This window comes from Thamnophis sirtalis, unplaced genomic scaffold (assembly GCF_051295495.1).
Source record: "Thamnophis sirtalis isolate CommonGarterSnake01/CBP01778 unplaced genomic scaffold, rThaSir2_p1.2 scaffold_6, whole genome shotgun sequence".
Classification (NCBI taxonomy): Eukaryota; Metazoa; Chordata; class Lepidosauria; order Squamata; family Natricidae; genus Thamnophis; species Thamnophis sirtalis.
In genome coordinates, this window is record NW_028261386.1 from 6,885,698 (window position 1) to 6,902,201 (window position 16,504).

Here is a 16,504-nt window from a genome sequence, read left to right on the forward strand (position 1 = left end):
AAACTTATCAAGGAGAGAAGGACTAAAGAGAAATTTCCTGACAGTTAGAACAATTAATCAGTAGAACAACTTGCCTCCAGAAGTTGTAAACCCTCCAACAATGGAAGTTTTTAAAAAGATGTTGGAGAACCATTTGTCTGAAGTGGTGTAGGGTTTCCTGCCTAAGCAGGGGGTTGGACTAGAAGACCTGCAAGATCCTTTCCAACTCTTATTTTATTCTACTTTCTTGAGGTTTTTTTTTTCCTTGAAAGCATTCCACAAAGCTTCTTGGACTTGAAGCAAAACATTTTCAAGGGGGGGAAAAATCCCCAAGAAAATCCAGTTGCCTTTTCAACAGCACCTTTCAGTTAATTGCAAACACAGCTGGAGCTATCTGAAGATAAATCTAAATTAAGATTAGTTGACTGTCTCAACTGACCTTGTTTCTTTATTCACAGAGTGCACTGGCCACATCCGGCAGGCACCAATTAAGCATGATCTATGAACAAGGCCACCTTATGTCTGAAATATTGGGAAATGTCTTAGTTAATTGTGGAAAAACACAGTACATCGGCCCCCCTCACAGTCAGGCTAATTTGCTGTAGGGATAGATGCTGTCTCTTAAAAAAGAAATAATTCAGACAGCTGAGGAAAGCAAAATAAGACACTGTGTAATCCTTTTAACATGCCATTCCACTGTAGAGAAAACTGTACATTTATCCTCATAAGGACTATTCTACAGCAGGGGTGTCAAACTCGCAGCCCCAGAGCCAGATGAGTCATGCGCTGGCCACGCCCATGCCCAGTTTAGCAAAGGGGGGAAAAGTCGCGATATGTCCCATGACAACTTGAGTTTGTCACCCCTGTTCTACAGCAGACTGGGCTAAGATGGAATCAGCTATCAATGTATTAAAAGACACTTAATCATTTCCTTAGCATACTATGCAGGGGTGGGCTTCAAAAATTGCAGCAACGGGTTTCTTTCTGGACTTCCGGAACTTCCGGTAGGCCTGTTTTTTGCCCTCCCCAGACTTTGGAAACTTTCCTCAAGCCTCCTGGAGGGCGAAAACTGCTTCCCCCTCAAGGCTCCGGAGCCTGGAAAGAGGCCCGTTTCCAGACTTCCGGAACCGCCAATAGGCATGTTTTCCCCTTCTCCGAGCCTCTGCGCGGGTCCTGCACTTACCTGGCATGATGAACGGACCATGTGGAGACTCCTGGGAGGGGACGGGTGGGCGTAGTCAGCCAGGGGTAGCATTTGGGGGTTCACCGAACTGGGAAGAATCCTAGCTAGAGGATCACCCAAACTTGTGCAAACCCCCAGCAACCCACCGCTAATCCTATGTGAACCAGACTAAGCCAAAACATGGCTATGCTAAGAGGCATAACATCTTATGTGAAAGCAATAGTGATTTTTGTTGACACCGTACGGTACATATTTAGGATTAATAATGTGGTATAGGTTTGTAGGACTCCTCAAGACTATGATCTTAAAAATAGATGTTGTCTCAATTCCTTTTAGATGCTGTTTGTTTACCTAAATTACACCCCTTCTTTCTAGCTAGCCAAATAGGTAAAATAACAGTATCTGCATACTTTGCAATATCTTTGAAAGAAAAAAGATTGATCAGAAAGGATAGCAGCAAAATGAAGCATAGTATTTAGAGTAGGACTGGGCAACTATGGCTGTTTAGTGACATTTGGACTTCAACTCCCAGAATTCCTGAGCCAGCCAAAATTGAAATAGTTGACTAACCGATTTAGAACATCTGTTTGCCAGGAGGCATTTCTGCTTCTTGTGGGAGTGCCATACCATGTGCATGAATCATACAAGTGGCAAGAAAATAGGGGCAGTCAGGCATAACACAGGTTATGTAGACAGTGAACACAGGGTCAATCAAAATGGACTCAAATGTCTATACACCAATGCACAGAGTATGAGGAATAAACAGGGCGAATTAGAAATTCAAGTAAAAGAGGGCAGATACGATATTGTTGCCATTACAGAAACTTGGTGGGATGAAATCGACAAATGGAACATACAGCTAGAAAGATTTAAATTGTTTAAAAGAAATAGACCAAATAAAAGAGGAGGTGGAGTTGCACTATATATAAGAAATAATTAACTCTCTACAGAAATAGAGCACAACAATGATGAGAACTATCTTGAAGTAGATGAACTTTTTGCTAGTCAGCTAACTAAGGTATGTAGGAAGCACACCACTATAGTAGTGGGGGATTTTAACTACCCTGACATCAACTGAGAAACAAACTCTGCACCAAGTGGAAGATCCAACAGGTTCCTAACAAACCTAGCAGACAACTTTGTGTCCCAAAAAGTAGAGAGGGAAACAAGGGGCTCAGCCATATTGGACTTAATTCTCACTAACAGAGAGGAAATGATAGAAGGTGTTGAAGCCACAGGAACCCTGGGGGCAAGTGACCATGCAATATTGGAACTTAACATTATGCAAACATAAGTAGTAGAGTTAAGTGAAACTAGAGTCTTGGACTTTAAGAGAGCTAATTTCAATAACTTAGAGAGAGCTAAGCTAATGAGATTAAAAGCCCAGGCTAGCACAATACCAATGAAGAAGAAACCAGCATGACTGCATAAAGAACTCTCTGACAAATTGAAAGACAAAAAAGATAAGTATAAAAAGTGGAAGGGGGGGACATAACTAAGGCAAATATCAGTAAATAGCCCGAGCATGTAAAGATGAAGTGAAGAAAGCTAAGGCTCACAATGAAGAAAGGCTTGCCACAAAAGTAAAAAATAACAAAAGAAGCTTCTTCCAACATGTTAAAAACAAGAAAAAAGTTAAGGAAACAATCGGTCCATTGCTGGGAGAAAGTGGCAAGAAGGTGACAAGCAACAGGGAGAAAGCAGAACTATTTAACTCATATTTTGCCTTTGTCTTTACACAAAGGGATTAAACAGTCCAGCCTATCAAAAACAGCACCACAAAAATCAGATTAGGAACACAAGTTGAAATAGGGAAGAAAATGGTAAGTGAGCACCTGTCTATGAGTTCAAATCACAAGGACCGGATGGATTACACCCAAGGGTTCTGAAGGAACTGGCAGACGAGATCGCAGAACCACTGAACTATATCTTACAGAGATCCTGGAATACCGGGGAACTACTAGAGGACTGGAAAAGAGCTAATGTGGTTCCCATCTTCAACAAAGGGGAAAAAACAGATCCAGGAAACTACAGACCTATCAGCCTGACCTCAATACCAGGAAAGATTCTGGAAAAGATAATCAAGCAACAAATTAGCGAACACCTAGAAGCAAACAAAGTAATAGCCAAAAGCCAACATGGGTTTGTCAAAAACAGATCATACTAATCTTATTGCATTATTTGATAATGTGACAAAATTAGTAGACCAGAGGAGTGTTGTCGATATAGTTTATTTGGACTTCAGTAAGGCATTTGATAAGGTAAACCATAACCTACTACTAGATAAAGTAGAAGAATGTGGGTTAGACAGCATCACCACCAGATGGATTCGTAATTGGCTGACCAACCGCACTCAACATGTAGTCCTCAATGGAGCTGCATCTACATGGAAGGAAGTATACAGTAGAGTACTCCAAGGCTCTGTTTTGGGCCCAGTACTCTTCAACATCTTCATCATTGATTTGGATGAGGGAATAAATGGGGAACTCATCAAATTTGCAAATGACACCAAGCTGGCAGGAATAACCAACACTCCAGAAGATAGGCTAAAGATACAGAAGGATCTTGACAAACTTGAACATTGGGCACTATCTAATAAAATAAAATTCAATGGTGAAAAGAGTAAGGTTCTACCTTTAGGCAACAAAAACGAAATGCACAGGTACTGTATAGGTAGTACCTTGCTCAACAGTAAACTGTGAAAGGGATCTCGGAGTCCTAGTGGACAACCATTTAAATAGGAGCCAGCCGTGTGCAGTAGCTGCCAAAAAAGCCAACACAGTTCTAGGCTGCATAAACAGAGGGATAGAATCAAGATCACATGAAGTGTTAATACCACTTTATAATGCCTTGGTAAGGCCACACTTGGAATACGGCATTCAGTTTTGGTCACCATGATATAGAAAAGATGTGGAGACTCTAGAAAGAGTGCAGAGAAGAGCAACAAAGGTGATTAGGGGTCTGGAGACTAAAACATATGAAGAACGGTTGCAGGAACTGGGTATGTCTAGTTTAATAGAAAGAAGGACTAGGGGAGACATGATAACACTGTTCCAATATCTCAGAGGTTGCCACAAAGAAGAGGGAGTTCAAACTATTTTCCAAGGCACCTGAGGGTAGAACAAGAAGCAATGGGTGGAAACTAATCAAGGAGAAGCAACTTAGAACTGAGGAGAAATTTCCAGACAGTGAGAACAATTAATCAGTGGAACAGAAGTTACCTCCAGAAGTTGTGAACACCCCAACACTGGAAGTCTTTAAGAAGATGTTGGATAGCCATTTGTCTGAAGTGATGTAGGGTTTCCTGCCTAGGCAGGGGGTTGGACTAGAAGACCTCCAAGGTCCCTTCCAACTCTGCTATTGTATTGTATTGTATTATAACCAATTACTTAGCAACTGCCTGAAGTCACAACCGGCCCCACAAAAACGGTATTTACAACGCGGTTCCAAAGTTACAACATCTGCCTAACTGCCAACTTCTGCCTCACATGACTGCATTTTAGACTGCACGACAGGATAAAATAAAGCCATGCTGAATGTTAGGTAGTCCTTGATTTACAACCATTCATTTAGTGACAGTTCAAAGTTGTGTAGGAAGTTAAATCCCACCCCTCTACTAGAAAATGAAATATTGTAGGAAATATTAAAAGGGCAGAATATTTCTCCTGAAAAAGGAGGCAGGAACTCATCTCCCCCACTTTTGTCAATGGGTCATTAAGGCCTGAGCCAGTCTACTCTACATGACAAAGATCTACCTCCATCAGGAGAAGGCATCTAGCAAAAAGAAACTCACCACAGGGCAACAGGGAAGATTATATCAGCCAGCGGCTCAAACAAGCTTGGTTCTCAGCACAGCCTACAAAGTTAGCTAAGATCCCTGCCCCCTGGGAGTCTGACCACCAATCGGAATGCATTTTTGCACAGGAACGGGAAGCTCTGTAGTGGGGTCCAGAGAGGGCATAAAACCAGGGCACTCTCAGCATCTCTGCCCTTTTCTGCTCAGGAGCTCAAGCCAAGTGATCCTGTCCACCATTAAACCATCTTTCCAAACAGCCTCCATGTTTCGAGTGTCCTTTTCCCCGCTTGGAACTGAACCCAGATGGACATGTCTTTCGACACTTGCAACGCCACTGAAAAAAGGGTCAGAAGGCTCCTTGGGGTGCTACCAGAGAGCTAAAGCAAACAAAAGGCTTTTCAGTGGCAACCCCTTCCCAGTAGAACACCCTTCCCAGGGACGCTCGGTTAATGCCAAGTCTGGGCAGAAGACTACAGTTCTGCGTGCCCAGATTTTCAAAGTGCTTCCTTTTTATGGAAATTTAATGCTTCACATCAATTCTACTTGCACTTGGTTCTTTTACTGTGGTTTTATCCCCCCTCCCCCTTTGGAAATTCTAGTGTAAATAATTAATTCAAGCCCTTTGCAGCATGCCGGGTGGAGCCAGGCTGAAGCCTGGCGGAAAAGTGTAATGCAATTAAAGGACTAGATACGGCATCCTAGGTTGCTCTGTTCTTCACAGAAAGGTGCAATTTAGTTTCACAGCCCTATTTACCATTAGAGGTAACCCCCTTTCTGTCCTGGCCTCCTGCCCCTTCCAAATTAAATAGCAACCGAACCGACCAAGTCAAGAGAATCATCAGCAAGAAGTAAAACTCACCAGAAAGGGGGGAGGGGGGAGAGGGAGAGAGTCTTATTCCAGTCCAAGCTGAAATGAGACAAAATTGTTGGCAATGCAGTTAGCATCATGGTTTTGAGACAAGAGTTGAGATTTCTGAAAAGATTTGTAAGTATAAGTATATAAGTATAAGTTAATTGGTCAGCACAGATTTTTACCACTTTCCCCAACACCCCATCTGGACCTGCAGCTTTGTTGGGATTTACAGCCTTCAGCTCAGCTCTCACTTGATGTTCATCCAGGGTGAGTGGCTGGAGGTCGGAGGGCCTTTGGGCTAGAGCCACAGAGACTGATCTTTTGACCTCAAAGCAGGTGAAGAAGCTATTTAGCAGGGCATTAACAGTGGCTATTTTTTTCTATTGCACTTATAGTTGGTTAGGTGGTGTAGCCCCCTGCCACACCTGTCTTGAGTTATTATCTTCCAGATATTTCTCTACCCCTTGTATTCCTGTTTAGCCAGCTTAATGCCTCTTCTCCAGTTTGCCCTGGCTTCATTGTATCTGTCTTCGTTTCCTGCCTTGAAGGTGGAGTTTCGGGCTCTCAGAAGCGATTGTACCTCTGCTGACATCCAGGGTTTACGATTACTGTAAACTCTGATGAGCCTATTCACTGTTACATTGTCTGTGCATGTTTTAATGTATGAGAGTACAGGGTCAGTGAATTCTTGCAGCTCCAAATGTTCAAATATACTCCACTCGGTAGTCTCAAAGCAGTCCTGCAACTGACAGAGTGCTCCCTCTGGCCAGATTTGGACAGTTTTCAAGACTGGTGCAGAGGTGGGGTCCTACAGGTTTGCACCAGTTCGGTAGAACCGGTTCGTCAAATCTATCGAACCGGTTAGAAGAGGTTCCACCAGTGGACCCGGAAAGCAGGCCAAACCTACAGAAGAGGTTCCAAATTTTTTTGAAACCCACCACTGGACTGGTGGTATCCTTTTCCTAAGGGGGATATACTTTGGGCACAGTAGCAGAGAGATGTGGTCAGACGTACCCAGATGGGAGATGGGGGATTGCTCTATATGCCTATCTTAATGAGTACATATGGTCTAGAGTATTCTTACCTCTGGTGGTACACTGCACATACTGCACAAACTTAGGGAGAACAGACTTTAGACTGGCTTGATTAAAATCCCCAGTTTAGAGGATCGAGGGTCGAAGGGAATACGCGAGAGCCAGGACTTCAAACAAGAACAAGGCCGGGTGGTACGGAGCTGTGGGCGCGTGCCTGATTCCCTGACAGGCCAGGAATTCCTGAAATGTGGTAGAAGTAAATTGGGGCCCGTTGTCAGAAACGATTACGTACGGCAACCCGTGGATTGCGAACAAACAGTGAAGGGCCCTGACCATACTCTCAGCTGAGGTGGAGGTCATAAGGACCAGTTCCACCCAGCGAGAGTAGGCGTCTACCACAATCAGGAATGTCTGGCCATGGAAGGGGCCGGCAAAATCTACATGGAGGCGGGACCACGGGCCTCTCGGAGCCTCTCACTCTTGAGAAGGCCCGGCTGGGGTTAGGCCAGGAAAGTTGGCAAGTGGTGCAGCGGCCTACGTAGGCCGCTATCTCTGAGTCCAGCAAAGTCCACCAGACATAGCTGCGGCTAACGCCTTCATCCGCGCTATGCCGGGGTGGTCTTTGTGGAACAGAGGCAGGACCTGGCAGGGATCACCACCCGATCCCCCCAAATGAGGCAGCCACCATGAAGGGATAGTTCGGCTTGCCGGGCCTTAAAAGGCCGGAACCAATCGGCTACCTTCCCCAAAGGCCATCCCCTTAGGACCCAAGAGCAAACCTGGGCCAAGACAGGATCAGCCTTAGTGTGGGCCGTGACGTCCGCGACCGAGAGGGGCAGGCTGGAGGAAGCAATCAATAAGACTGACAGGGAAGGCACCGGGGCCGGGTCTGAATCTGGCACAGGGCAGCAGCTAAGGGCATCAGTATGCCCCAGCTGCTTGCCCGGACGGTAGAGCAGCGTATAAGAATACGCTGCGAGGAACTCCGTCCAACTTGTCATCCTGGGAGAGAGGATGGAGGGGGTCGGCTTGTCGCCAGCCAAAAGCCCAAGGAGCGGCTTATGGTCAGTGACAAGGGTAAAGTGCCGACCATACAAATAGTCGTGAAACTTTTTAACCCCAGACACTGCAGCTAGAGCCTCCTTGTCTATCTGGCTGTAATTGCGCTCCGCTGAGGAGAGTGTCCGGGAGTAAAAAGCCACGGGGGCCTCTGAGCCATTTGGGAGGACACGGCTCAGGACCGCCCCCAGACCGTAGGGGGAGGCGTCACAGGCTAACGTCAGCGGCAGCTTGTCACTGTACTGTACTAAGACAGCCGCTGACGTAAGCGTGTCTTTGACAGCCGCGAACGCATGCGCTTCGCTGTTGCCCCAGTGCCAGGCCGCGGATCGGTTGAGCAACCAATGCAGCGGCTCGACTAGTGACGCCTTGTGCGGTACGAATGGCGCGTAGAAATTCAAAAGCCCCAGGAATGCCTGTAACTCCGCCTTGGAGGAGGGAGTGGGGGCGTTCCTGATGGCTGCCACCTTAGCAGGTGTAGGGTGGATTCCTTGGACGTCAATCAAGAAGCCCAAGAACTCCACCCTAGGGACAGCAAACGAGCATTTGCTGCGCTTGAGTTTTAAGCCCGTGCCCTTAAAACGAAGGAGGACCTTCCTCAGCATTTCGATGAGTTCTGAGCGGCTGGAAGCTGCGATCAGAACGTCATCGAAATACGGAACCATGCCAGGGAGCCCATGGAGCAGCCGCTCCATGAGGCTCTGGAAAATCCCCGGGGCCACGGAAATGCCGAATTGGAGGCGGCGGCAACGAAAAGCCGCACGATGGGTGACGATGGTTTGGGCGCCGCTGCATCGTCATCCACCGGGAGCTATTGGTAGGCCTGCACCATATCCAGTTTTGCAAATGTGCAGCCTCGCCCCAGGGAATGGAGCAGGTGATGCACCACAGGGACTGGATAGGGGTTTGCATGGAGGGCAAGGTTGATAGTCGACTTGTAGTCGGCGCAGATCCGCACCGACCCGTCTGGCTTGACAGGGACCACGATCGGGGTCTCCCATCGTGAGTGGTCGACGGGTTCGAGTACGCCCTGCGCCAGAAGCTTATCAAGTTCGGCATCAACCTTGGCCCTCAAGGCAAAAGGCACCCTGCGAGCCTTCAGCCGAATTGGAGCAACCTGGGGGTCAAGGTTAAGGGAGATGGGGGTGCCCTTGTAAGAACCCAGCTGGCCATCGAAGATGTCAGAGAATTTTGTAAGGACATCTTCCAGGGAGGAGGGAACCACCCTATGTACCCCCCCGATAGACAACCCCAAGGCAGGAAACCAATCAAGCCCCAATAAGGCAGGCAGCGAGTTTTTAACAATAAGAATAGGTAAACGGCCGTGAAAATCCCCATAGTCCACCCAAATGGGGAAAGAACCCAGGGTGGGAATAAGAGTCCCCTGGTAGTCCCTGAGGGAGGTGTCCACGGGTTGCAGCTGGGCGCAGGAGACGTGGGGGCACAGGCGGGAGAAGGTGTCCCAGGAGAGCAGGGAGCGGGAGGAGCCAGAGTCCACTGCCATTCGGCAGGGCTGACCTTCCAGCTGAAGTGTGGTAGAAACCTTCCGGGCCCCGGCAGATGCCTCGCTGACCGTCTCCACGACGGCCTCAGGCTGGTAGATGGTGTGGCAGTCTTCAGCCCCGGCTGGCGGCTGCGGTTGAGATGTGGCAGACTGCTGCAGGAAAGATGGTGCAGGCAGGGAGGCGCGGCAGACCTGGGCAATGTGGCCCTTCTTGTTGCAACGGCGGCAGACTGTGCCTTTGAAGGGGCAAGCCATGCGGGCGTGGCAGCCGCCGCAACCCACACATCCAGACGCGGCAGGGGCAGCTGGCGGAGGTGCCTGGGCTGTGCCCGGAGCTGGCCAACTAGTTCAGAGCTGGGATCTTCGGGTGGCACCAGCTCGTCAACGAGGCAGGCTTGAGCGGCAGGCTGAGGGCACACGGGAAGCACCAGAGGAGACGGCAGAAAAGGTTGCAGGCGTTGCATATTGGCCATGGACTGCTCAGAGACCTCGGCTGCTCTGGCAGCTTCCACGGCCTGCTGCATTGTGATGTCGGGTGCCGCAGGAGGCGGCTTCGCAAATGAACGTCCTTCACCCCGCATACAAATTGCTCGACGAGGTTTTCATCCAAATCTTGGAAGTCACACTGGACCGCCGTTACGCGGAGCGACTCCAGAAATTGGCTGATGCTCTCCGCCGGCTTCTGGACACACCGGCGGAATGTGTAATGGCGAGCGATGCGGGAGGGTGCCGGGGGGGGTAGTGATTCTTCAGCTTGGTCATTAACGTGTCCCAGCTGAGTTGGTATACTGGCCGCGGGGAGGCTAAAGCCCTGGCGGACGCGAACATCGCAGGCCCGCAACAACTCAAAAAGAAGCTGCATTTTTCTGCCTCCGGTTGGTTGTGGTTCTTAGATGCTATTAAATAGCATTCAAATCGCTCCATGAAACCTTCCCAGGTTTCACCAGCGGCTCCGAAAGGAGCAAAGGGCGGTACAGCGGATGCCATGTTCACCGCAGAAGATATCTCAGTTCGGTAGACGAGAGAGAGAGAGAGTGGACGGGGAGCGTAGAGAAAAAAAAATTCAGCGGTTCGTCACGGCTTGAGCAGCTATGGCTGAATCTCTTCTCGCTCTGTCCTAGGCTCTGCTTCAGGAATCGCTGTATCCCACCTTCGTCGCCAGTTTAGAGGATCGAGGGTCGAAGGGAAGACGCGAGAGCCAGGACTTCAAACAAGGTTTATTCAAAAGCGGCAGTGACAGCGATTCAAAAGTAACATTTCCACGCCAAGGTATTTATATTCGGTAGTTTAAACAGGGGAACCAATGGGAGGCCTGGTAGCGTCTAGCAACTGCTGACGCAGTACCCTGGCCAATCAGGATGGCTCAGCTGGCTAGCAACAGGCTATGCTGCGCCTCAGCCAATCAGGGCGCAGCCTAGACTGTTGCTGGCCTCCCGGTCGTAAGTGGAGGATTTTCTGAATCCTCAACACCCAGCCACGATAAAAGTGCCCTCAGGGTAAGTTTGCTGCTGCCTCTCGATGGCGTCATGTAACTTAGAGAGTGCTGCGCTAACATTTGCATCAGGTGGAATATAGACAGCAGTGATAACTATAACAGAAATCTCTCTAGATAAATAAAATGGCCGACAAATGACAGTTAAGAATTCCACCGCAGAACAGTGAGCATAAGCAACTCTACCATTAGTACACCAGTTATTATGTTTGTAAATACAAAGTCCTCCACCTTTGCTTTTACCAGAGTTGCCGTTTCTGTCAAAGCAGTGTGTGGTGCGGTTAGTTAGCTCCACTGACGCATCCAAACACAAAAACAAGTATTCAAATTTGGGCTTTTGCAACATCATACTGTACTTGAGTGAGTCATTAAGTGGTGTGGAAGGAAAAGCTGGCAGTGGCCGGCAGGAGTGTTTCCTTCCGTTTCTTTTTTCCCCTGGGGGTTCAAGGACAGTCAAAGAGCAATGAACCATACATACCTGCTTTCCAATTATAAAAGGAAAATGCTGTGTGTGGGAGAGAGTGAGAAAGAGGAGAAGAGGAAAGGGAAAAGGAAGAAAATGGAAAGGGAAGAAAGGGGAAGGGAAAAGAAAGGAGAAAGGCAGGAGTGAAATGCTGCCTGTTTGGACTGGTTTGCCCCAACTGGTAATAAAAATGCTACCTGTTCACCCAAACGCTGGTTTGGGCAAACCCGTTTTTCCGACGATCAGCTGTGACACGGTATTTATATTAGCTACTGCTTTCTAGCTAAGTCTCGTCGCACAGCGGATTAACCTCTCTCGCTGTTCGCTTAACTTTTCAGGTGCGCTTGGTAGCAGGCTCCAACCACCCCACCTGGACATCATGTCCTTTTTTTTAATGCTCTGCACATGCGCAAAATGTCCTGCACATGCACAGAGGTGGCGCATGCGAGCGAATGTGCGCACGAGCTCACATTGGTACCAAACCGGTAGCAAAGATAAGTGGATTTCATCCCTGGGGAACGGGAAAGCAAAAGGAGGGGAAGGGAAGAGAGGAACGGAAAGTGAGGACTCTGTAGTCTATAGCAGTGTTTTTCAACCTTTTTTGTGCAAAGGCACACTTTTTTCATGAAAAAAATCACGAGGCACACCACCATTAGAAAATGTTAAAAATTTTTAACTCTGTGCCTATATTGACTATATATAAAGTCTTTTTCCCACGGCACACCTTACACTATGTCACGGCACACTAGTGTGCCGCGGCACAGTGGTTGAAAAACACTGGTCTATAGGATAAAGTGCAACTCAATAACCAACCGACAGTAAGGGAAGAGCAAATGTCTGGTCTTCAGGATGTCTGCAGCAAATGAGTTGAAAAGTGAAGCAGAGCCCATCAACTTCCACACTCCTGCAGAGACGCTGACAGCTATGCCCAACTGCTGGTAAAGCACCTTCCTTCAATCACCACCTCCCAAAAGAAGTAACAGACTGAAGGGACCATACAAAGCCAAAGCTTCAGCAGCAGCTCAAAACATCATCCTATAGCAAGAGAGGCCAACTAACTTGACTAAACAATGGCTGAAGACTTGGTCATGAGGTTGGGCAACAAAGGAGAACAGGATTGTTCATAGGTGTAAGTATAGACATTAATGTAAGTATAGCAGGGAGAGGTAATAAGTTAATTTGAATAAATTTGTTAAGCTTTTCCTATAATAAAAGCCTCTGAGGCAGCACAACTGTCTCTCATCTGGTGGTCTTTCATACCTGCCAAGACTGCTAATACACCTTTATCAAACACTCTCCACTTCCCCCTGACGTGCGTTTCTGATTTTAACCACATTCTTCCTAAATCCTCTAACTTTGTCCATTATTCTCTTGCTCCTTCCGGTGAAGGTTAAGAGGTATTCCATAAATCAGGGATGTCAAACTCAAAGCCCATGGGCTGAATCCGGCCTGCAGGGTGCTTAGACCTGGCCCACGGGGCTACTCTGCAAACAGTGAAGAACCAGCCCTCAGTTCCTCTGCCAGCAAAAATGGAGCTCCGTTTTCACTAGCACAGGGTTGCAGGAGGTCGTCGCAGTTCAAATCGGAGCTCAGGAGCCCATTTTTTGCTGGCACAACATTCGGACCTCCACAGGCACCCCCAACAGGAGTGATGTCAAGCTAGCCATGCCCACCCTGGCCATGCCCACATGACCATGGGGATGTTGCAGCGGTCATAAGTCACTTTTTTCCATTGTAACTCCGGTCACTAAACAAATGGTTGGAATTTGAGGACTCTCTCTATATATGCTATAGTCATCCTTTCAGTTTAAATAATATTGCATCCACAGTTTTGGTTTCCTTTTTCTTTTCTTTTCTTTTTCTTTTCTGTAATTAACACAGCTGTGGGTTTTGTTCTTCTAAGTAGTTGTCATTCACAACAAGTCCAACAATATTGGCTGACCTCCTTGGTTCTTCCTGGCCAATGAAATCTATCTAGGATTCAATATAAAATTCTATACCTAGATGTTCAGCTAATGGGCTTTCAAATAAACCAACTGAAGGATTTGTTTTCTGTATCTGTGGGAAACAATGAATTCTTCCAGGGTCTCCTTAGTGTCAAAATAGTTGGCTTCTTAAGGCTGGAAGCAACCATCAGGATAAAGTGCAGCTTAGCAGCCACCTGATGGTAAGAGCCTACCCCCAGGAAGAGACCCTAGACCAGGGATATCCAACCTTGGTAACTTTAAAACTTGTAAACTTCAATTCCCAGTATTCTGGCTGAGGAATTCTGGGAGTTGAAGTCCACAAGTCTTAAAGTTGCCAGGTTTGGAGACCGCAAGCTCTAGACTATCAGAACAGAACCAATATAGGTTACCTGATTCTTATTGCCAATTTAGTCAATGTGCAAATATTCTCAACTGGACCAACCTACTCCAGATGATTTGACATGCAGCCATGCCAACCCACCTATCCTTCCCTACTAGTTGTTTATGAAGATGGTAAAGTTCCTGTAAGGTGGGTAGATGAGGCTTGAGTTCAGATTCTGGATTTTTGGCAGCAAAGCAATAAGGATCATTAGTGATAGGCTCAGCCTCTCTACATCTGTTCTCTTCAGTGCCTCATCTTGTTTTTCCTCCCTTATCTGAAATATTCACAAACCACTGGGAAGACATTTTCCCAAATATGAATGCTCCAGATGTGTTAGGCTAGAATTCACTTCACAAGGGAACGATGGGAAGTTGTGTCCAGCATATACAATGAGATCAGAAAGAGGTAATATAGAATGTTGTTTATATAAGTGTCAAATAACCCAAGTCTTTTGGCTGCCATGGTCTGGAAATCAATCTTTCAAAACCATTTGTGGAGAATCACAGGCAGCTTATGGAAGATCTTATTATATTAAACTTGGAACTGCATTGAGGAAACCTTCAGGAATAAACATATATTCTTCAATTTCACGAAGTCCAGGTTTAGCTTTACAGTTCTGCTTCACACAAGACACTAACTGATGAGTGACATTCCCAAAGCAACAAGGGTGGGAGTGAGGGGAGTGAGAGCTGACTGTCTCCTCCGAGAACAGAACCAAAATTGAATCCCCCCCCCCCCACAAAAGTACAAAATGACAAAACATTCCCTCTGAAAGCTTAACAAACCAAAGAAATATAAACTAAGAAGCACCTGCAAAAGTCATCTTTAGCAATGGGACAGATGTTTCATGATTATAATGCAGAACTGAATCAACCCAAAATAAAAGCAGAAAGTCAAAGGGGAACACTAAACTTATTTTGTAGTCACTAAACTGGAGTGCTCCTAATATGTTACTACAGTATACATGGACCTCGATTTACGATCAGTATTGGGTCTGGAATTTCCATTGCTTAGTAAAGTAGTTGTTAAGAAGTCATGCCCAATTTTATGACCTTTTTGCCACAATGAAGTGAATCACGAGGTCATTAAGCAAATGCAGCTTCCCCCACTGACTTTGTTGGAAATTGGCCGAGATGGTCAAAAATTGTAATCACATAATCCTGCAATCATCATAAATACATGACTGTTGCCATGCACTCTGAATTGTGATCATGTGAGTATGGACATGTTGCAACAGTTATATGTCTGAGGACAATTGTAAGTCACTTTTTTTCAGTGCCATTGTAACTTAGAACGGTTGCTAAACCAATGGTTGCAATTCAAGGACTACCCCATCACACTCTGCCTATCACGCTCTGCCAGCACAGGCAATTACAATCCAAATAAACTTTCGTAATACTATCTGCTATTTACTATGGCAAATCTAGGCAGCATACTAAAAAGCAGAGACATCACCCTGCCAACAAAAGTGTGTATAGTCAAGGCTCTGGTTTTCCCAATTGCAATGTATGGCTGTGAAGGTTGGACCATAAGGAAGGCTGACTGCCAGAGAATGGAGGCCTTTGAACTCTGGTGCTGGAGAAGACTCCTGCGAGTCCCTTGGACTGCAAGGCCATCCAACCGGTCAGTCCTGGAGGAGATCAACCCTGACTGCTCTTTAGAAGGCCAGATCCTGAAGAGGAAACTCAAGTACTTTGGCCACCTAATGAGAAGGAAGGTCTCCCTGGAGAAGAGCCTAATGTTGGGAAAGATGGAGGGCGAAAGAAGAAGGGGACGATAGAGAATGAGGTGGCTGGAGGGAGTTACCGAAGCAGCTGGTGTGAGCTTAAATAGACTCCAGAGGATGGTAGAGGACAGGAAGGTCTGGAGGAACATTGTCCATAGGGTGGTGATGGATTGGACTTTGCAACTAACAACAAATACCATCTGGGAGCACTGTCAGTTCAAAGTTTCTCTTATACTAGTCAAATTGTAATTTTTTGTATCCACTTGGGGCATTTCAGAGGCTTGAAGTGTCAATTTCCAATTTACAAAAAGAAAAAAAGGGAAAAATCTATTCCATTGAACTAAGAAAACCCATGCAAAGCTGAGCCATACAGACACTGAAAATAAACCCACAATGCTTCACAACTAAGCTGAGGTATATAGCAGATTTGTTTATTTATTTAACAGATTTTTGTTCCATATTTTAAAATCCTCACTTTTTACAAGCAACTTTGTATTTCAGGAAAGCAACAACACAAGATTGCAAGTTACTAAAGCCAACTTCCAGATTTGTTCAGCTACAATTCTCAGAATTCCCACAATTCAATTACAATTCTCAGCATTCACAAAAAGCACTTTAGAAGTCACAGCCAAACATATCTGGAGGGCACCTAGTTGACCAATGCTGTACTAAAACAATAAAAAAAACATTACTTGCATAAGCTAACTGGTGTCTATGTCAATATTTTGTTAAGAAAATTAAACAGGCTACTCACCCCAGCAAGACACTTTTCCAGTGTATCCAAAATAATCAACTGAGAAAGATATAAGTTCTTTTCAGCAGCTTCACTAAATATTCTCTGTAAGAAAAAAAAAACCATCACAAGATCAATTTAGTTTTTGGTTAAAAAAAAAGCTGACTTATATTGAGCCCATTTTTGTTGGCAAAGTGCTTGGACCATCACAGGCGCCTCCAACACGAGTGATGTCGAGCTGGCCACACACACCCTGGCCACGCCTCCCTCAGCCCCCCCCCCTCCCGTCAAACAACCCTGATGCAGCCCTCAATGTAATAAGAGTTTGACACC

At 46.3% G+C, this 16,504-nt stretch overlaps 1 protein-coding gene across 4 annotated transcripts in view; it reads right to left on the reverse strand.

Moving 5' to 3' along the window:
• The window catches only part of NF1 (neurofibromin 1), a 270,036-nt gene that overhangs the window by 236,264 nt on the left and 17,268 nt on the right, over positions 1-16,504 (reverse strand). For all 4 annotated transcript variants that reach the window (XM_087717167.1, XM_087717166.1, XM_087717165.1 and 1 more), the window contains exon 3: positions 16,193-16,276. In XM_087717167.1, coding sequence (XP_087573293.1) covers positions 16,193-16,276 — 84 coding nt within the window. The remainder of the gene's footprint in view (positions 1-16,192; positions 16,277-16,504) is intronic.